The sequence below is a fragment of the Microcebus murinus genome, chromosome 7 (assembly GCF_040939455.1).
Source record: "Microcebus murinus isolate Inina chromosome 7, M.murinus_Inina_mat1.0, whole genome shotgun sequence".
Taxonomy (NCBI): domain Eukaryota; kingdom Metazoa; phylum Chordata; class Mammalia; order Primates; family Cheirogaleidae; genus Microcebus; species Microcebus murinus.
Window position 1 is genome coordinate 107155644 of NC_134110.1, and position 21981 is coordinate 107177624.

At 39.9% G+C, this 21981-nt stretch overlaps 1 protein-coding gene across 7 annotated transcripts in view; it reads right to left on the reverse strand.

Annotated features, from left to right (window-relative positions):
* SPIDR (scaffold protein involved in DNA repair) overlaps positions 1-21981 on the reverse strand; it is a 484225-nt gene that overhangs the window by 109604 nt on the left and 352640 nt on the right. For all 7 annotated transcript variants that reach the window (XM_076005324.1, XM_012790018.2, XM_076005325.1 and 4 more), the window contains 2 exons: positions 15467-15662; positions 12510-12709 (listed from right to left, as the gene is read on the reverse strand). In XM_076005324.1, the coding sequence (XP_075861439.1) occupies positions 12510-12709; positions 15467-15662 (396 nt within the window). The remainder of the gene's footprint in view (positions 1-12509; positions 12710-15466; positions 15663-21981) is intronic.

The following is a 21981-nucleotide window of genomic DNA, read 5'->3' on the forward strand; positions in this document are numbered from 1 at the left end:
GAAACATCCAGAATGGGCAAATATATAGAGTCAGAAAGCAGATTAGAGGTTGCCATGAACTGGGGAAGGGTTTAACAGGGAGAGATGCTCAACGGGCTTTGGGTTCCCTTTGGCATGATGAAAATGTTTTAGAACTAAATGGTGGTTGTACAGCACTGTGAATGCACTACCACCTAATTATACACTTTAAAATAGTTAATGTTAATTTCATCTCCATAAAACAAACAAGCAAAAGGTAATGCGTGCACACACACACAAAATTCACGTGGTTCTACCAGGCATTTCGGGAGCCTGTCCCAGTTCCTCCTTGGAGGCAGTGACTGGAAATAGCCTCTTTGTAAACTTCAAGGTAGTCTATATATAAAGGGTCATATATTAAGGTACACATGGAAATGTGCACACTTAGTGCTGTTTTTGCCAAATGTTAGCACAACAGGTTCTCCAGAGGATAACGTCTGAGAGAGCGCTCACAGATACATGGCTTCAAATCACCGCACCTCAGCTCCTCAGACTATACTCTCCCAACTTTCCACTGATCCATCGAACAGAGACCAGATATTCCTCTTGAGGAAGCACCTGGAAGAAATTTGAAGTTGAAGCTTAAAAGTAAAATGCCAGACAGTGCTTTTATAGTCCAGCATGATGAAAGACATTAGACACTTTCCCCCAAGTATGTAGTAACTCTTGTGCAAAGTGTATCATTTTAGGAAATCTCATTTTAGCCTTTTCTGGAGAGATGATGATGCATCAATGAGCACAGTAAAAACTGCAATTAATCACATTCAAAAGTTTTAAAGACAACAAGATTTCTTGGTATCCTTGTTGCCACTGCAGTTTCCCACTTTTCTACAGCTCTGAGCCCTCAGAGGCGCTCAGCTTCTCCCCGTCCGATGTCTGTTCCTGGGTAGCCAGTGCTCCATTGAAAACTGACCTGTGTGCAAACTCAAGGCACAAAGCTACTTCTGAAGTTTTCCAAAAGTCTGTTTAAGTGGTAGACATTGAGGAGGTTTTCACATTTATTTCAGTCTGCTTCTTCCCACTCCCAAACATGTGAATGTAGCCTGGTCCTCTCTTCTTCTTCCCTGCTGCAGGAGCTTTTGACAACCTGCATCTGATTCACACTAAAGAAAAGAAGGGTGGTCACATTCTTAAGGGAAGTGAAACGGTGGCCGGGCACACACTCACCGGGCCTCACAGCCACCTGGAGGCCTGGAAGAGTCTCTTCCACCAGCTGCCCCTGCATGGCCCAGGTCTCCTTTTTGTTAAATTCACATTATGGGTTCCTTCTTCTCAGGGAATTTAATTCCATCCAATGTTAACTGTTATATTTTAATACTTTTTTCATCTGTCTGTGATTGCTTAATTTTTGCTTGACCTTTCTTAGCTCTACATTAATTGTAATAAATGCTTTTAAAACCCTTAAGTCATTACCAACTGAATTCTTTATTTTCCTTACAGACATTCTTACAAGGCTGCCCTCCCTGCCACCTCCTTCTTGCCCTGCTCCCTGCTTGTTTACACTGACCCAACATTCTGCAGGGAACTCAGTTCCAAGTGTCTCACCCTCGATCTGATTGGAGCAGACTAGATTTCATCTTTGTCTTTAGCAGCATATTCCTGGCAATTCCTACCTCACGGGCCTCCTTGTCAATCTCCTTGGACAACTGACAGCATTTGCAGCAAAACTCCATGGACTGGCTAGTCCTGAGAGAAGCAGGGAGCCCACAGCCTCACCCTGCCTCCTCAGCTGCTCCCTTGGCCACTGCTCTGTCCCGCCAGCTGATTCACGGTCCTGTATCAAAGCCAGACAAGGCCAGTCCTGACCTCTGCAGTCTTATTCACAGCTAAATGGGAGACGTGAAGTAAAGAAATCATGTACAAGCTTATTTTGAAGGCATTGATGAGTACCAGTGCAATGGTACCTACACCTGGTCATTAGTCTCACTATAGAATCAAACACCTATCTAGATGTCCTTGTATCTGTCATAGTTAGTATCCAAGCAAATAATTGTGAGGGTTCAGAACATTTATAATACCAGTGCCTGGCCAATAGGCCAGGAAGAAACAAGGGTACCTGTTTATATATAACCATCTCTCTCTTGAGAAGGAGGATATTCAGCCACAGAATTGCTCTGGGGTCTGTCTGCTCCAGTTTCCTGTGAGGTGGAGCTGAGCTGGCTCAAGCCATTGAGAGCTGTGGAGCCAAGAAGTCAGCACAACAAGGATGAGTCTACCAAGACTGCCAGCTGGCTGCTCCCCACACTCTGGGTCTAGCAGCAGCGGGGAGATGGGGCAGAGTCGGTCCCCCTTGACAAACAGGGAAGACAGAGGTGGCAAGGCGCAGCAGCTCTGCTGCAGTAGGAAGCCAAGAGGGGTCACACTTGAATTCATCCCTCTGCCCTTTAGCCACGGAGGTGAGAGGCATGGTGTGCTTGCACTCGAGTGCCCCTGCAGACAGTCTGCAGGCTGTGTGCTCTGTCTCCCATGATTCTTTCCATGCTGTCATCTCAGCAAAGCATATTCCAGAGGTTCGAACAGGCTCACAGAAAAGTCCTAGTGTGACTACAGTGCTGCTCCAGACTGCAGCTGCAGGCATGGGGGGTGAGGACAGGGTGACCGTTCCAGTTCTCCAGCCTCTTTTAGGAACAAAAGTTTCCAGGGAAAGAGGACAGGAACAGCGAGGAAAATATTCCATGCCTTTTACATAGGGCCACTTTGACAGCACTCTTGATCTTGATGGATAACAGGTGCTTGAAAATCATAATGGCCAGGTGAAGATGCAAACTTAGAACTATGGTTGCACATACCATGTCTGGATATGAATTTGGAAAATTACTCTTGCTATCTTCATTCTGTTATCAAAACTTTATTTTAATAATTGCCTGTACTCACATCTCTAGGCTGTTGCCATTTCTGTTCATTTTTTCCTTCAAGTCTATCATCACTGGTTTAATATATATATATAAAAAAAAAAGAACATGGAAACTTTTGCTGCTGTTCTCATATTATCTATAAGTTCATTGAGAATGTTATTCAAGGTATGTAGCTATAAACAAGAATATGGATCACATAATACAGGTTGGTATTATAGAGTACATAGAGAGCATGAACAAACTGCTTTCAAATGATCTACACCTCTGATTCTACTATGAAGCATTTAAAATTTCAATCAGATAGCTGTAATGTGACAGTAGACAAAAAAGATAATAAAAACTTAAAGGGTGGAAAAATGGATCCATTTTCTGCCATCTATTATAGAAGTGAAGAAATGATATGCACATAAAGACATAATACAGGGCCGGGCACGGTGGCTCATCCCTGTAATCCTAGCATTCCGAGAAGCTAAGGTGGAAGGATTGCTTGAGGTCAGGAGTTCAAGACCAGCCTGAGCAAGAGTGAGACCCCCTATCTACTAAAAATAGAAAAATTAGCCGGGCATCCTGGGCATGTGCCTGTAGTCCCAGCTACTAAGGAGGCTAAGGCAGGAGGATCGCTTGAGTTCAGGAGTTTGAGTCTGCAGTGAAGTACAATGACACCACTGCATTCTACCTTGGACAACAGAGGAAGATTCTGACTAAAAAACAAAATACAGTACAAAATGTAATAAATATACATTTAACTGAAATATATTTGAGAACAGATGCAGTAGGCATAGTAGTAATAATAGTATTTGCATAAAATGCAATAAATACTACTATTACTACTAAACAGAATCCTTACCCACAAGGAGGGTCAAATCCACAATGTTGGGCCATGGATGAAAATTCAAAATGGATGAAAATCTAAATATAAGAGCAAAAACTATAACATTCTTAGAAGAAAACATAGAAGTTTTATAACCTTGAATTAGGCAATAGTTTCTTAGATATGACACTGAAAGCACAAGCAACAGTAACAAAAAAGATGAATTGGACATCATCAAAATTATAAACCATTGTGTTTCAAAGGATTCTATTGAAAAAGTGAAAAACCCTAAGAATGGGAAAAGCATTTGCAAATGATAAGGGATGTATATCTAGAATATATAAAGAGCTCTTATAATTCGACAATAAAAAAGACAAATAACCCAATTTTAAAAATAGGCAAAGGACTTGAAAGATATTTCTCCAAAGAAGATATACAACTGGCCAACAGCACATCAGAAGATGCCCACCATCACTGTCATCAGGAAATGTAGATCAAAGCCACAATGAGATACTGCTTCATACCCACATGGATGGCTAGAATCAAAAAGACAATAACAAGTTTTGGCAAGCATGTGGAGAAATCAGAACCCTCATACATTTCTGGTGGGAATGTAAAATGGTATAGTCACTTTGGAAAGTAGTCCAGCAGTTTGTCAAAGAATCAAACATAGAGTTACCTTGTGACCCAGCAATTCCACTCCCAAGTACATGGATGTTCATAGGAGTATTACTGATATTAGTCAAAAAGTGGAACCAACCCAGATGTGCATCAACCCAGACTGCACGTCACCTCAAAAGAGAAATAAAATATGGAATATCCATACAATGGATTATTATTCATTCATAGAAAGGAATGAAGTACTGATGCATGTTTCAACATGGATAGTCCTTAAAAACATTATGCTAGGTGAAAGGAGCCAGTCACAAAATACTGCCTACTGTACAATTCCATTTATGTGAAATGTCTATAATAGGCAAATCTGTAGAGACAGAAAGTAGATCAGTGGTTGCCAGAGGCTGGGAAGAATGGGGAGTTAGCAATTGGTATGAGGTTTCTTTTTGAGGTCTCCAAAAGTTCTATTATTAGATTATGGCTATGATTGCACAAGTCTGTAAATATAATAAAAACCATTGAATTGTACACGTTCAATAGATGAACGTTATGGGATGTGGATTATGTATCATAAAGCTCTTTAGGAAAAGGGGAAGGGATAAGATAGATTCCCTCAGCTTCCCTTCTGTCAAGTTTCAATGTCTAGGTCTCTGTGTACACACTACTGGAAAATAAACACTTGACTAAATTCCACAGGCTCTGACACGATTTTACCCTTTGAGATAAGTCAGAATGTGACCAGGAAGAATGGCAAAGAATATAAAAGATCTAGACATCAATTAGCAGAATTAGCAGCAGTAAGATAGGGCCGACAAGAAATAGTCCCAAATGACCTCATGTCATTTGGCACTATCGGCCACTGTGGTGGTCATCAGGACCACTGAGAACTGTTTCTAGAGAGGAAATAAGCAAAAGTTAAGAGGTAGGCAACTGAGATTAAAGGGTTTATTTAAGACTCAGGAACACAGAACTAATGACTAAGAGATGATTTGAATTTATTGAGAGAGCACAGATAAGAAAAAAACCTGAAGAATGGGCTATAGCATCCATTATGAGGACATATTAAAAAATGATACCTTGGACTCATAATATCTTTCACATCACAATAAAAATACTCAAATTGCATTGCCTGAACCCAGGAGGCCAAGGCTGCAGTGAGCTATGATCATGCTACTGTACTCCAGCCTGGGTGATAGAATGAGACCCTATCTCAAAATAAACAACTGCATAAAAATACAAAAGCCCCAAACACTTGAATCATTGAATAGGAGCAATTCCAATTTTTCTACAACATGAAGAGGCAAAGAAACTTCAGAAACAAAGTATCAACGACAACCACCTTAAGAAAATGTTATGCCAGGCAGATGGATCAATCAAGTCATCCCATGGACTCTGGCAGCGTGTGGTGGCACATAAAGGAAAAGCAGGCGAACTGGCCCAGGTGTTGTTGATAAGGGATTGCCTTCCCTTGGGCTCTTTAACAATAGGCGGGATATCTCACTGTTCTAGAGAAGGAATGCATGCCACCCTCTCAATACAGAGAGGAGGATGTGACTCCAGCACAACACCCAATCACTTCACAGGAAGAAAAATAAATGTTCACAAGTGGGGAGAAGATGTACGTCCACCTAGGGGGTACATGGTTGGTGAACACACAGCTAAGCAACCAATGCACCACAGCTGACTCCCTTCTTTTCAAAAGGAATCTAGCAAGCTGAACACAAGAGTCTCCGCTGTCCAAACACACACAAGAGCTAGTGCCTCCAATCATCACATCCACTGTCTCCTAGTTCATGTTCCTCATTCTTTAATACTGGGCCATTTTCACCATCACGAGTCTGGGATGTTTTTATATGTTTAATGTTCTAGACAAAGACAAAATTATACCAACCATAATTGCAGCACTATTCAATACTGGACCTATTACTAGCATTAGGACAACTTTCTGCAACATGTTTATTACAGAAGAACTTCCATACCTCCATCATTTAGATAGCTAGTCACAGTTCACATATGAATTTACACAAACATGTGTTTTCTAAAGTAAAAGGGCATTAACTCCTTGTTGATGGGAGTGGTGGGTGTATCAGGTGTGGGGTGGGTGGCCAAAGCACAGAAGTGGCAATCAGCTTCCGAGCAAGCTTCCCCAGCAGCCAGCAGACAGACTCACACTGACGCTGAGGGCTGACATGTGACACGGTGTCTTTTCTTTGCTCGTCTTGGGTTTCTGTTGATGCAGCGATGTTGTTCATCAGTACTTTACAATTTTAAGCATATGTGCTTTTTTTTTCTCCTTTAGGATTTGTTTCACCACACTTTGTCCAATGTGTTTGTTTTAAAAGAGCTGTCGAGCTGCTCTTCAGTGGGTACTTACCACACAGGAAGCACCATGCTGACTTTACATACGTGATCCCAATTGGTCCTCACTTTGAGTCTGTACTATGGTAAGTATTATAATTCCAATTTCACAGAAAAGGGAACATGATTTGCCCCAAGTCTCTCTGCTAATTGTTGGAGTCAGCACTGAACCCACACCAGTCTGGTTCCAGACCTTTTGTTCTTTCCATTTTGCTGCCTGCCTCTACCTCAATACATTTTTAAAAGACAACTGGTACCTATGTGTATCATCAGGAAACAAGATACAGAAGCCCTCACTCTGGATCTGTTGTTCTACTTAAATTTTTACACTCTCATCCCCTTACGCATCAACAAAACATTTGTTATCCAAGCTTGTCTGCTCCCCCCACTCATGCCACCTGCCCATAAAGCTACCCAGCAGCTCCTCACCAAATCTGGGGCACAGGTTTTCAGTGCTCGCTTTATTCGGCTTCTTTGTAGCACTCCGTGTAGCCGCCTGCTCCCACACACTGAAGCCCCATCCTGAGCTCCTGCCCCATGCTTGGGTTTTCCTCTTGTATGGTCAGCCCAGCTTCCTCAGCCCGCCTGTCTTCACCGGCTTTCCAATGCAAGAGAAGCTTGGAGCTCAACACCAGTACTTCTTTCCTTTGTCTCTATCATTTCCCTAATGTGAAGTTATCCACTGCCCTGGCTTTGGGGGCAGCTGTGACAGACACCTCTGGAAGAATGCACAGGGAGCGGGGGCTGGAGAACATCCTGGGCTGTGGAGGGCTGCCTGCTGGTTGGGGGACATCTGCTTTTCACTCATGCCCCCCAGTGCCTTTGAAGCTTAGCAGCATGGCCAATCACAACCTGCTGACATCAGCACATAAAATGCATGTACATCCAAATACACACACTGACCAGGCTGAGAACCCCCGAATATTTATGTCCAACTTTCTAATCTGACATCTCTTTTGGATGTCTCACAGGAATTTCAAACAACCCAGGCCCCAAACTGCATTCTCAAGCTTCTCTCCAGACCTGGTCTCACTCCAGTTTTTTTCATCTCAGTCAATGGCATCATCATTCCATCAAGGAACTCAAGCTGAGGATCATTCTACTTCTGCTTTACTCGCCACACACGCCTCATCCATTGCCAAGGCAACGCCCACATCTAGAATACAGACCTCTTCTTTGTTTCCAGTGGGGGGGAGACTCGGGACCCTACCAGTCATCTCTGACCTAGACTGCCGCAGTGCCACTTCCTCGATCTCTCTGGGGCGCTTCCTCTGGGGCGCTGTCCCGTGTGCCCACCTTCCCAAACTACCTGACAGCTACAGTTGTCTTTCAAATAGGGCAAATTCATTCTTGGGTCAGCAGACAGCCACAGCAAGCCCCACAGCTCCTGCGTGTGGTCTGGGAGGCTGTGGCTGGCCACCTGTCTGGGCTCTCCTACTGGCCCGGGCATCCTGGCCACTCTGGCTTCTCTCTCCTGCCTAGGAGCTTTCAGAGGCATTCTCTCTTCTGTGTGCAATTCTCTTCCATTGCTCTTTACCTGACTAACACCTGAACTTAAATAGAACTGCCTATCTTTGAATCCTCTAAATAAAATTCTGTCTCTTGTCCACTGTGCCCTATTTTTTCTTACCAGGGCCCTTATCACACCTGTAATCATAAATGTATTTCTTTTAAATTATTTTGTATGGGATCCTCCTACTACATGATGCTCCATGAGCACAGGAACAACATCTGGTTTTGTTAACCACTGTACACTCATGGCCTGGGCCAGAACATGGTGGATTTTTCTTTTTCTCAGAGAAAAGAAGGAATAAATATAGGACAAGAGAATAAAGCAAAGGGCAAAGGACAAAAAGTGGGAATAAAATATCAAAGTATGGAAAAAGGAAAATGTGCTTTCTTCCTGTATTCAGCTCAGCAAATGTTCGTAAAACTATAACACAAGATAACTATTAAACTGTTAAACTGGAAGGTTCTATCCTTCCAGCTTTCTGTCTGAAGACATGGCTATTTAGTAAGTTTTGTTAATTAAATGCTCTTGCAAGATACTAATTCTCCCCTTTGATATATTTCCGCAATGACAGGCAAGAAAGAACGTGCACCTCTAAGAGATAAAATTCAATTATTGGTCCCTAAGCTAAATATCTCAAGGAGAAAGGAAGAGAATGTTTCAGAAAGGAAGGAAGAAAGAAAAGTGATGTCTAATGGAAATCACCAAGGTTGGGAGTGAGGCTGTACAGAGGGAGTCTCCAGGAAATTCACTTACCCTTTCTTTGCCTTAGCCTCCACTCTAAATTATCTATAGATAGGACCAGTGTTCCCTTTCTGTTAAAAAATCCTATGGTTTTATTAGTCATGAATTCATTTAATAATCATTTAACATGCAGTAGATGTAGAGAAGCTGTATGTTTGGGCTTTGAACAGATTGCCTAGCCTGGTGGTTAAGGACTGTCTTCTGCATTCGTTTTTCTGTTACCTTTGATTTTAGTGATTTATAAAACTTATGTTTGTGTTGGTTACTCTGACCTATAATACTTTGAGAAACCGAAAATAAATGTTTTCATTAAAAGCTTGAGTTAAAGGAAGTTTTCCCGAAGATCAATAGAGAGGAGACTCTTACATATTATATTTCTGAAATCTAAAGTATATTTTTGATAATATTTCACAACTCAGAGGACAGGAGCCTTCTGACTGAACCTCTGTGACCCTGAACAGGACTGGTGGGCTTCAAATAAATTTCTTTTCATTTCAAAGTTGGCACAAATTGGGCTATCCGTCATCAGAACATAAGCCCTTACTGATCTCAGAAAAGTGGTACTGCTTGAGCACTGGGAATGAACAAGATGCAAAGTAAAGTTAGACAGAAGCGTATCACAGGGCTTCACTAGGACCATCTGACCCAGGCTGTGTGGGATAGGGGACTATTGTGTTAAACGTGTAAGACGTAGTCGCTCCTTTTCCCACAGGCCTTAGTTTCTTCTGACGTGGTAATTTATATACTTTATAGAAAACCCCCAGTGATCAAGGCTGTCTTTAAGTTCACTGTTAGTTACAAAGCTCTTTGGGGTGGAGCAGAGCTCTAGAAAAGCCATTCTTTTCTTGGGATCCATTCTTTTTCTTGGGCAACTAACAGCTGCCTTTGGTCAGAAGGGGTCACTGCTTGGGCAATTTTCCCTTCTCTGCAGCTTGCTATGCTGAAGAGACTATGCAAGATGAACCCAAATGTGTCCATTTGGGGGGACCCACAGGGCATTCCACAAAATTCCACGACGAGGAAGCTGAAGGTAGAAATAACAAGCAGAAACAAAAGGAATGTTCCAGGCTATACATCTACATCTTCTAATTGTATTCTCTTGTATGTGCTACATGTATACATATAAAAAACACATTTAGCATCCTGTTAAATGTGTTCCAAGGCAGAAACCTCAATATTGTACATTTTTCCTTCTATATATATTATCAAAGAATTATTAATGGGTACAGTTTTATTTCTATATTACTTTGATTTGTAAACTAAAAAGCTTGATTATTATCACAGCAAGTGAATCTAGAACATATTAATGATCAGACCTTCTTGTACCCAAATGATATCTGAGCAGTCCTGTTCTCAAACCCTAGATCAAATGCTATAGCTCTGTTCAAAAGCTCTTTTTTCTATACCAACCAAGCAAGTCCCCCAAGGTGAGGCACTTGCATTTCTGCTGCCCTGGACAACTTGGCCCTGGGTCAGCGCTCAACCAAACACAGCTTGATTCTAACCCCACTTTCTCCCTTTTCTTTTGACTCCAATACTCTACAATCATGCCATCTTGGCATCTATTGTTTTTCTTTTTGTCTGTCTTTATAACTGCCAGCAAGTTAAGAATCTCTCTAAGGTTCAGTATCCTCATCTGCGAAATGAAAATAATATCCTATAGCCTCAGTGTTGTACAATCTCAGATATGCTACAAGAAATGCACCACAGAGAATGCATATTCATTACATCTGAATAACCTATTTTCTTGTTTTTGAAGTTTGTGCCTGGTCTTCTTTCAATCCACCACATACATATTCTCATTTGATACGTCACTGCATGTGTTCCAAGGTCCAAAGCATTCACAATGCCATTCACATTGGCAGCGATTCATCAAACTTCAGCTTCCAATTTTCTTCTCTTTGCTCAACAAGTAAAACAAGTACCACCGAAAGGACCTGGAGGGACAGCCTTCAAGACATGCGTTGTTTCTGATTACTCACAGGAAGTGGCCACACTGTCAGTTTCATGGTGCCTTCTCATCAGGGTGACTCAGTCCCTGCTGTCTGTCTCCTCGTCCCCTTAGAGTGTGTGGTTTGTGTGCTGTCTTGGGGAAGCTCTACCAAGATCCTCACTGCTGAGCTTACTAGTATTCTCTTCTCCAAAGCCTAACACTGGATATGTGCCATGAAAAAAGCCAAGTCAAATAAAAACACAAAACAAAAACCTATGCATGATCCATAAGTGAATTCTATTTAAATCTACCACAGATTTAAGTCTTTGGTACGAGGTTGGTCTACAACTATATGCCACTTTAAAGACCTTAAAACTGATTTAATGGCTTTCATACACATATATGTTTCAAACAAAAGAAAAATAATTTTATACAATTCCAAAAGAAATATTACCTAATTTTAAACCTCAAGGAGATTTCTGCAATTCACAGTATTTTCAAATAAATTTACCCCACTTCAAGATGATTCGTAAATAACATAAATAACATAGAAGTGTTTCCTGTTGCTCCTTCTGCATGACATCAGAAGGCATCACAAGATTCGAACGACTGTTAATTACTGTTTCTTCAATGTGTGATGGAAAGAGTAGACCAAAAAAATGTCTGTCATGATGACATAGCATCTATACTTTTATTCCATTGCAAATCATCTTACTTCTTGGAGGGAAATTTAACATTGCTAGAAAGATAACCTCAAATGGTTATGCCAAGGCTCTGACATAAATAAACTCCTCATCAATGATGGGTCTACAGCTATTGGAAAAACACAAAGCCAGGAAGGGCCTACATCTAAGTAGAAGAGAAGACATCACTCCCACAGCTTGTCTGGGCACAGTCCTGCAGATTCTGGGTTTGGCCCACCCTCATGCACAAAGCCACTGAGCTGCATGTATACCATGGTAGCCACTAGCCACAGGAGGCTACTTCAAGTTAATTAAAATTAAGTAAAACTTAAAATTTAGTTCCTTAGCCACACTAGCCATATTTCAAGTGCTCAATGACGACATTTCCAGGTTACTGCATTAGACTGTGCAGGCAGACCTTCACACTGCTGCAGAAAGGTCTATTAGCCAGCCGCGTGATGCAGACTGTTTGAAACAGCACTCTCGGAAAGCCACGGGGTGGCAAGTATTATTTACTCTGGTTTTCAAGACATAAAACTTGCTGTTGTCTTTTTAGGTACAGTAAGCATGTCTTGGCTTTTCCTGACACAATACCAATATTTCTTGTATTTGTATTACTTTGTTTTTAAAACATTTTCTTATAATTTGTATAAATTTACGGAGTGCAAATATAATTTTGTTACATGCATAGACTGCACTGTGGTGAAGTCAGGGCTTCTAGGGTATCCATTACTCAAATAGTGTACATTTGTATTATTTTAAATAACACGAACCATTAAATATAAAAGTAAATGCAACAAAATTAGTTTTTAGTAGGACTTTTTATATAAATAAATGAATGTGTCCATGTGCTCCAAATTTTGACGCGAGAAAAAGACAAACAACAACAGCCCGTGTCTAAGGCGAAACCGCGCTGGTGGAGCTTCCACGTGCGAGCGTGTCTGCGGCCCGGCCCGGCCCCGCGGCCCGCGGCCCCACTCACCGAGCTGCGCGAGCGCCCGCGCGCGCCCCGCCGGGAAGCGCGTACGCCCTCTGCACCACCACGCGGACGCCCGGCGCGGCCCCCGCGCCCTCCGCCACGTCCAGGAGGGCGTCCCTCACGGCGGCGCGCCCTCTCGCTGCTTCTTCTTCGCAGCCGCGGGTCCAGCCGGTCCCTGTGGCGGCCGCCCCAGCGCACACGGCCTGGCCAAGACGTGCAGAGGAAACAGTGTCAGTTCACTCACGACAGCATGCCGCACGCCCAACAGTGACACTCCGCGGGAGCCCGCCATGCACGCGCACCGCGCTAAGGAGTGCGGAACACGGAGACAAAGGCGCTGGCGGGCCTCCGCGCCAGGTAGCTGACGCGCTGGGGACGGAAGGGCAGACAGTGACTGGACAGTAGCTGGGTCTCCTGCCAGTGGAGTCACAGACTAGGCAGGTCTTTGAACACACAGAAAGTCTTGGTATTAAAATACCTCATGGTAATTAAAAAATTTTCTTTTCTGAGGTAACAACCCCAACAGGACAAACTAAAAAGCAAAATAGAAGAATGACTAGGTATTAATAAAAATGAATCATTTATTAAGTGACTGTATGTGCAATCTCCTAGGCTAAGTACTTTACACGCTCATATATTCTCCCAACCACCCCTTATAATAATATTAACTATTGCAGTAAGACAATACTTCCAGAGCACTTCTTATATTCCAGGCTTTGTTCTTTACATATTAAACATGTTTATCCTTACAACCACCTGAGGAGGTAGATAATATTATTATCTCCGTTTTACAGATAAGAAAATTGGGACACAGAGACTACAGATCTTGCCAAGGTAGCCCAGCAGGAATTGACTGAGGTAGGATTTGAACCAGGGCATCTGATTCCAAAGTCCACACACACCTAATAACTACTATGCTACACTGTAGCTTCTTGTCACTGTCATTAAACAAAAATGTATCTCATGGGATTAATATCACATACTGTTTAAAATGATATATTAAAGCAGTAATGGACTTTGAGCCATATTTTAAATCTGTTAAAATTAAATTGACTGGAGAGCCCTCCTTTTCAAAAAATCTTTTTCAGACACTTCTTTTGATACTCAAAGAGAGATTTTGCTTCACTGAATGGAACAAAACAGCCTGAAAGTTTGCCTGCTTTTCTTTCTTATTTTCCCTCCCTCAATCTGTCAGTCTCAGCATTCTGTTCAGTGACAACTCAAATAACCCAGGGACCAGTGAGGCCAGTACACTGGAAGCCACATGGACACTCAGAACTTAGAGTGAGCCCAGGGGTGCACTGCATGCCCATTGTGAGTGAATTTTGGTGGTTCCCTAAATTCAACTTGGCAGATTAGCATGGCTCAGGGCCAACAGAATTCCAGAAAACAACCTCTAGTGTATAATCTCAAGCTCATGCAGCTATTTTTATCCTAAGGGATATTGTGGAAAAGAAAAATATGATTTTTTAATAAATAAAGGAGAGTTTAAGCAAAATTCTTAGGTAATTACAAGATGAGAACAGAGAAAATGAAAACTTTCATATACAGTCATTAAGTACTTAATGATGTTTCAGTCAGCTATGGACCACATATACAATGGTGGTCCTGTAAGATTATAATGGAGCTGAAAAATTCCTATTGCCTAGAGATGAACTCACATGTTTGTGGTGCTGCTGGCATAAACAAACCCACTGTATTTCCAGTAATGTATAAGCATACAATTATGTATGGTACAGAACACTTGATAATGATAATAAACAACTATGCTACTGGTTCATGTATTTATTATACTACACTTTTTATTGTTATTTTAGAGTATATTCCTTCTACTTATTAAAACAAAAACTAACTGTAGGACCGCCTCAGGTAGGTCCTTCAGGAGGTATCCAGAAGAAGACACTGTTATCATAGGAGTTGACAGCTCCATGCCTGTTACTGCCCTTGAACATCTTCCACGGGGACAAGATGTGGAGGTAGAAGACAGTGATATTGATGATCCTGACCCTGTGTAGACCTAGGCTAATGTGTGCCTTGCTTCTTAGTTTTTAACAAAAAAGTCTAAAAAAATTACAAGTAGAAAAGAGCTTATAGAATAAGGATATAAAGAAAAGTAATATTTTTGCACAGCTGTATAATGTGTTTTAAGCTAAGTGTTATAAAAATGTTGAAAAAATTAAAGTTTATAAAGTAAAAAAGTTGCAGTAAGCTAGGGATTTTATTATTAAAGAAAGAAAACTATTTTTTTATAAAGTTAGTGTTGCCCGAGTGTCCAGTATCTACAAAGTCTACAGCAGTGCACAGCAATGTCCAGGCCTTCACAGTCACTCACCATCGCCCACTGACCTGCCCAGAGCAACTTTCAGTCCTGCAAGCTCCATTCATGGTAAGTGCCTTCTACAGGTGTACCAATTTTTGTCTTTTGTACCATATTTTTACTGTGCCTTGCCTATGTTTAGGTATATTTAGGTACACAAATACTTACCATTATGTTATAGTTAACTACAGTATTTAGTACAGTAGCATGCTGCACAGGTTTGTAGCCTGGGAGCAACAGGCTGTGCCATACAGCCTGGGCGGCTGTGCCATACAGCCTGGGCGGCTGTGCCATACAGCCTGGGCGGCTGTGCCACCTAGGTTTATGTGAGTACCCTCTGTGACGTTCACACAACAAAATCACCTAAGGATACATTTCTCAGAATGTGTCCCCTTCATTAAGTGATGCATGACTATATTTTAATAAATTAGAATAAGGATTTAAAATATATATTAAATAATTAGAAAGATGAAATATTGTAAAAAGACCACAACTAAACGCCAAACTGAACTATAATATATTCAGGTATAAAAATAATAATATGCTCCAGCATATATATTTGCTGTTTTTTTGGAGGGAAGCCCTTTCAAATCCAGTCACTGCTATTATTACAAGCATAAAACCTCTGCCAATGAGAATTTACCTGTATTTCAGGTGACTTATTTGTAAGACTCTTAATTCTAAACATGTGGGCCAAAATTATGTTTCTTCTTGGAAGGGGTGTGTCCTGACAGTACACTTGACGAGTTGTTTCTGAATCTTCTTTGGCAACAATTTTTTGACAAAAATAAGTATTCAGAATAACAGAGCAACTTCCATCTGGGAGAGTTAGTTTTTGCCTAGAAAAGAGAAAGAAGTTCAACAGTTTATTCACAATGTTGGATTCCCCTCCTATTCCTAAATTGGGATGCAAAGAGCAGAGGCTCGCCTGTATGGGCAGCGAGAACCGTGCCAGCCAGGGAGTGGCCACTGCCCTTCACGCTCCCCGCGGCTGTCAACGACTCTGACTTCGCCTTCTCCTCAGGGAGAAATACGGAGAAGGAACAGAGACTAACGACAGGCTCAAATAAGTGCCCAGACAAGGAAATAAATATTTACAAATAAGACCTTCAGACATTTTGACAGCTCTAATCTTTCAAAGAATAATCCATTAAATGCCACAAGAACATCTGCCTTTGCTATCAAACTAGCCATAGTTGCTGAAATGTCTCACAGTTAAGTAGAAAAGGAATCAGAGACTATAGCAGACAGAATTTTACCGTTGCTGAGTCCTCTGATGTGAGAAAATGCTTTGATGCCCATTCCTCAAAGTAGGCAGTGCTGCTTAGCATTAAGAAAAATTTAGGAATTCTGATTCTGGGAGGATGGAGTAGAGATACTTTTCCCTAGTCCTCTCAATAAGGGCACCCAAAACGCTTGATCTTTTATGTAAAGTAAACATAAGAAGACACTGAAAGGTGGAGAGAAGGAGGCTGACAGGCTAAAGCCTAGAGACCTCAGGACCCGAGGAACAAAACCGTGGTAAGCTCCTGGGTTTTCTTTTTGCCCCTTATATCCCAGATTTGGGACTGAAAGAGGTGGCATCCTGGAAACAACAATGGGTTCAGACAGACAAAGCCCCAACAAAAGCCTGCTCTCTGCAACCAAAGGACCAGGGAAGGGCAGCTTAGCAAAGCAGAAACTTAGACAATAGCTGCTCTACTCTAGGCAAAACCACAGCAAAACTATGCCTCATCCCCATGCAAAGGCCAGCTGGGGAGCCTGGCCTTCCACCCTAACGGGGCTGTAATGACAAACCTCAATAGCTGGGCTGCAGGGGGTTGTGTGTGACACAAGGGGGACTGGCAAGGAGCTGGGACTTTTATCCCCACAGGCTTGCAAAGAGTACCTGCTTACCATGACATTGGAGACTATCTGAGGGCCTGGACCTTATCTTCACTGGACAACAGTAACCAAGCACTCTTCCCTCCCTGCCTGGGGTGGTGTCACAGGAAGCTAGTAAGAGTTAGGACTGAGGTGCTGAGGTCACCCTCCACTTTCACACCCCTCCATGGTTGTCAGCAGAAGCCATGTGAGGAGCAGCAAGGCTTCCCTGGCTGCCCCCCACTCCCCTAGCCAGGGTAGTTTTGGCAGAGGCATAGCAGAAAGTTGGAATTCATACCACTGGTCAGCAGGAACAAGGAATCTCCCTCTATCCTAGGTGTCAAATGGGGAACCCGAACTTCTACCCCCACCTGGCAGTAACAATCCCACCCTACTCTCACCTTCTCCTGCCAGATCAGTGTCATATGAAACCACCTAAAACGAGTTTAAGTAAGATACAGAGTCTCATAACATACCTCAAATGTCCAGGTTCCTATCTAAAATCACTTGTTATACTAAGAACCATGAAAAATCTCAACTTGAATGAAAAAAGACAATAGATGCCAATGTTGAAATGACACAAATGTTAGAATTACCTGACAAAGGTTCTAAAGCAGCCATTATAAAAATGCTTCAACAAGTAAAAATGAGGCCGGGCGCTGTGGCTCACGCCTGTAATCCTAGCTCTTGGGAGGCCGAGGCGGGCGGATTGCTCAAGGTCAGGAGTTCAAAACCAACCTGAGCAAGAGCGAGACCCCGTCTCTACTATAAATAGAAAGAAATTAATTGGCCAACTGATATATATATAAAAAATTAGCCGGGCATGGTGGCGCATGCCTGTAGTCCCAGCTACTCGGGAGGCTGAGGCAGAAGGATCACTCAAGCCCAGGAGTTTGAGGTTGCTGTGAGCTAGGCTGACGCCACGGCACTCACTCTAGCCTGGACAACAAAGTGAGACTCTATCTCAAAAAAAAAAAAAAAAAATAAAAAAAAAAAAAAAAAAAAAAAAAAACCAAGTAAAAATGAATGCAGTTGAGACAAATGAAAAATAGAAAGTCTCAGCAAAGAAATAGAAATAAACTATTTCTTAAAAATGAAAGTTTCAGAACTAAAAAAATAAAATAATGAAAATAAAAAACTCAGTGGATAGGTTCAATAGCAGAATAGAAGGAACAAAGAATCAATGAACTTGAAGACAAAATAATAGAAATTATCCAATATGAACAATAAAGGGAAAATAGACTGGAAAGCAAAATGAAACAAAACAGAGTCCAGGACCTGTGAGAAGGAAGAAATAAAAACAGAAAGATATAGATAAAATAATTAGGTACATACTATAGGATTTCCCACTCCTCTTGAGTTTTCTAAATTATATTGGGAGGTTGTTATAAAAAGTATTACAGTCTCTGATGTGGTTCTAAATGTATGCACAGAAAATATTAAAGACAATCATATTATAAATAGGGAAAGTAAAGGGATATAATGGATATAAAGGAACATAAGGTTTCTATACTTCACACAAACTGATAAAATGTTGACCCAGTAGGCTTGATAAGTTATGTATATGTAATATTCAGAACAACCACTAAAAATACCAATTAAAAGAGATACATACAAAAACATTATAAATAAAATTTTTTAAAAATTAAGTAATTTCAAGTAACTCACATCAAGCAGAAAAAAGAAAACAGAAATAAAAACAAAGAACAACAATTAAACCCCAAAGTAAAAAGGTACACTTAAGTCCTAACATAGCAATAATTACATTAACTGCAAATGATTTAAATAAACCAATTAAAAGGCAGAGACTAAAAGAATGGACTTAAATATATGATTAATCTATGTGCTGTCTATAAGAAACTCACTTTAAATATAGAGATAAAAGTATAATGAAAGTAAAGGAATGGAAAAAGTTATATCAAGTAAACATTAGGGGTGGCTATATTAATATTAGATGAGGCAGATTTCAGAGCAAAGAAAATTACAGATACAGAAAGAAACATTACATAATTATGAAAAGGTCAATCCACTAAGAAGACATAGCAATCCTAAATGTGTATGTACCAAACAACACAGATTCAAGATACATGAAGCAAAAAGTGATAGAATGAAAGGGAAAATAGACAAATCCACAATTAGACTTGCAAACATCAACATCTCTCAACATTTGACAGAACTAGAGAGAATATCAGAAAGGATGTAGAAGAGCACCACACCACCACAAATCAACAGGATCTAATTGACATTACAGAACATTCCACCCAACAACAGCAGAATACGTATACTTTATAGGTGCCCACAAAACATATATTAAGAGAGATCATATTATGGGCCATAAGACAAACCTCAATAAATTTTAAAGAACTGAAATTACTTATAGAATACGTTCATTGATCACAATGGAATCAAACTAAAAATCAATAACAGAAAAATAACATGAAATTCTCCAAACACTTGGAAATAAAAGAACATACTTCTAAGTAATCCATGGGTCAGAAAGGAAGCCACAATGAAAGTTTTAAAATAATTGAACTGAATGAAAATGAAAATTTAACATATCAAAATTCGTGAGAAACAGCTGAAATGATACTGAGAGAAAATGTTATAGCAATTAAAGCTTATATTAGAAAAGAAGAAAAGTCTCCAATCAGTAATCTAGGCTCTTACCTCAAAAACCTAGAAAAAGGTAATACGAAATAAACCCAGAGCAAGTGGAAAGAAATAAATAATAAAGAGCAGAAATCATTGAAACAGAAAAACAACAGAGAAAATCAATGCAATAGAGTTGGTTATTTTAAATGATCAATGAATTGAGTAAAAAAGAAAAAAAAGAGAGAAGACACAAAGTACCAATATCAAGAATGAAATAGAGGGCAGGGCATGGTGGCTCACACCTCTTAATCCTAGCACTTTGGGAGGCTGAGGCGGGAGGATTGCTTGAGGTCAAAAGTTCAAGACCAGCCTGAGCAAGAGTGAGACCTCATCTCTATAAAAATTTAAAAAAGAAAAATAAAAATTAGTTGGAGTGGTGGGAGGATTGCGTGAGCCCAGGAGTTTGAGGTTACACTGAGCTATGATGATGACATTGCACCCTACCCAGATGATAGAACAAGACCTCGTCTCAAATAAATAAATAGAATAGAATAGAATGAAACAGAGGATGTATCTATAGACCCTGGAGATATCACAAGGTTAGTAAGGTACTATTATGAACAATTCTACACATATACATTCTAATAATTTAGATAAAATGAACCAATTTCTCAAAAAGAACAAACTACCACATTTGTGCAATATGAAATAGATTATTTGAATATCCCTATAACTGTTAAGGAAAATGAAGTTGTAACTTAAAAACTCTCAAAAGTGATATACTTTCACTGAAGAATTTTACCAAATGTGAAAAGAAAATTAGCACCCATTCTACACATTCTCTTCTAGAAAACAGAAGAGGAGGAAACACTTCCCAATTCATTTTGTAAAGCCAGTATTACTCTGATAATAAAACCAGACAAAGACAGTACAAAAAAAGAGAAAACTATAGACCAACATACCTCTGGACTATAACACAAAAATCTGTAACACAATGTTAGTAAACATAATTCAGCAATATATAAAAGAAATTATACAACATGACCAAGTGGGGTTAATTCCAGGAATGCAAGTCTTATTTAATATTTGAAAATCACCTTCACCAGGTTAAAGGCTAAACAAGAAAAATCAGATGATTAATCAATCTAGAAAATCTGGCAAAATTCAATATCCACCTGTAATAATAAAAAAAAAACCCTCAGAATACTAGAAATAGAGAACTTCCTCAATTTAATGAAGAGCATCTACACAAATTCCATCGCTAACATTATAATTAATGGCGAAAGAATAAATACTTTCCACCTAAGCTGAGAAACAAGGTAAGGATTTCTTCTCTCACCACTTTTATTCAACACAGTACTAGAAGTTCTAGATAGTACAATAAGGCAAGAAAAGTAAACAAAAGGCATACAGATCAGAAAGAAGGAAATAAAAATGTCCTTATTTGAAGATAACATAATTGCTTATGCAGAAAATTTCCAGGAATCTACAAAATAATTCCTAGAACCAATAAGTGAGTTCAGCAAGGTTACAGGAACATATAAAAAAAATCAAGTGTATTTCTATATATTATCAGTGAACACATGGATACCAAACTTAAAAATATAATTATACTTAAAATTGTAAAAACAAAAAGAAAAAAACAAAAACTTCAGTGTAAATCTAACAGACCATGTACAAGACTTGTATGTTGAAGTTCTAAAACTCTAATGAAATAAAACAAAGAAGATCTTAACAAATGGTGAGACATACCACATTTATGAATTTAAAGACTCAATATCTTAAAGATGTCAGTTCTTCCCAAATGGATACATAGGCTTAAAGCAATTCCCACCAAAATTCCAGCAAGATTTTTTTTTCAGCTATACATAGCTGATTCTAAAATTTATACAGAAAGGCAAAGAAATTATAATAGCTAAAACAATTTTGAAAAAGAATAGAGTGGAAGGAATCACTTTTCCCAATTTAAAAACTTATTACATAGCTATAATAATCAATGCTGTATGGTGTTAGTAGAGGGATAGACACATAAACCAATGAAACAGAATAAAAAAGAACCCAGAAATAGATCCCACAAATATGCAAAAACTGATTTTAAAAAATGATCTCTATAGTGTGATTTTTGTTTGTGTGTTTTAGAGACAGTGTCTCACTATGTTGCCCAGGTTGGGCTCAAACTCCTGGGCTCAAGTGATCCACCCACCTTAGCCTCTTAAGTAGTTGGGTCTATAGGCACATGCCACCATGCCTGGCCACAACTGATTCTCAACCAAAGTGCCAAAGGAAGGATAGACTTTGGACATCCACAGACATAAAAATGTCAGCTTCAACCTGGTTTTCATAGTTTATACAAAACTTAACTCAAAATGGATCATGAACATAAATGTAGACTATGAAACTGTTAGAAAAAAATATAGGAGAAAATCTTTAGGATCTAGGATTAGGCAAAGAGTACTTAAGATTTAAGATAAAAATCTTGATAAACTAGACTTCAAAATAAAAACTTTTGACTGGAGAAAAAACTCTGTTAATAGGATGAAAAGACAAGCTAGAGACACATGAAAAATATTTTCAAGCCATATATCCTAGACAGGATTAATATGTAGAACTCTGAAAACCTCACGGCAAAAAGATGAACAATTCAATTAGGACATGGACAACAGGCATGAATAGACATTTTACCAAAGAGATATATACATGGAA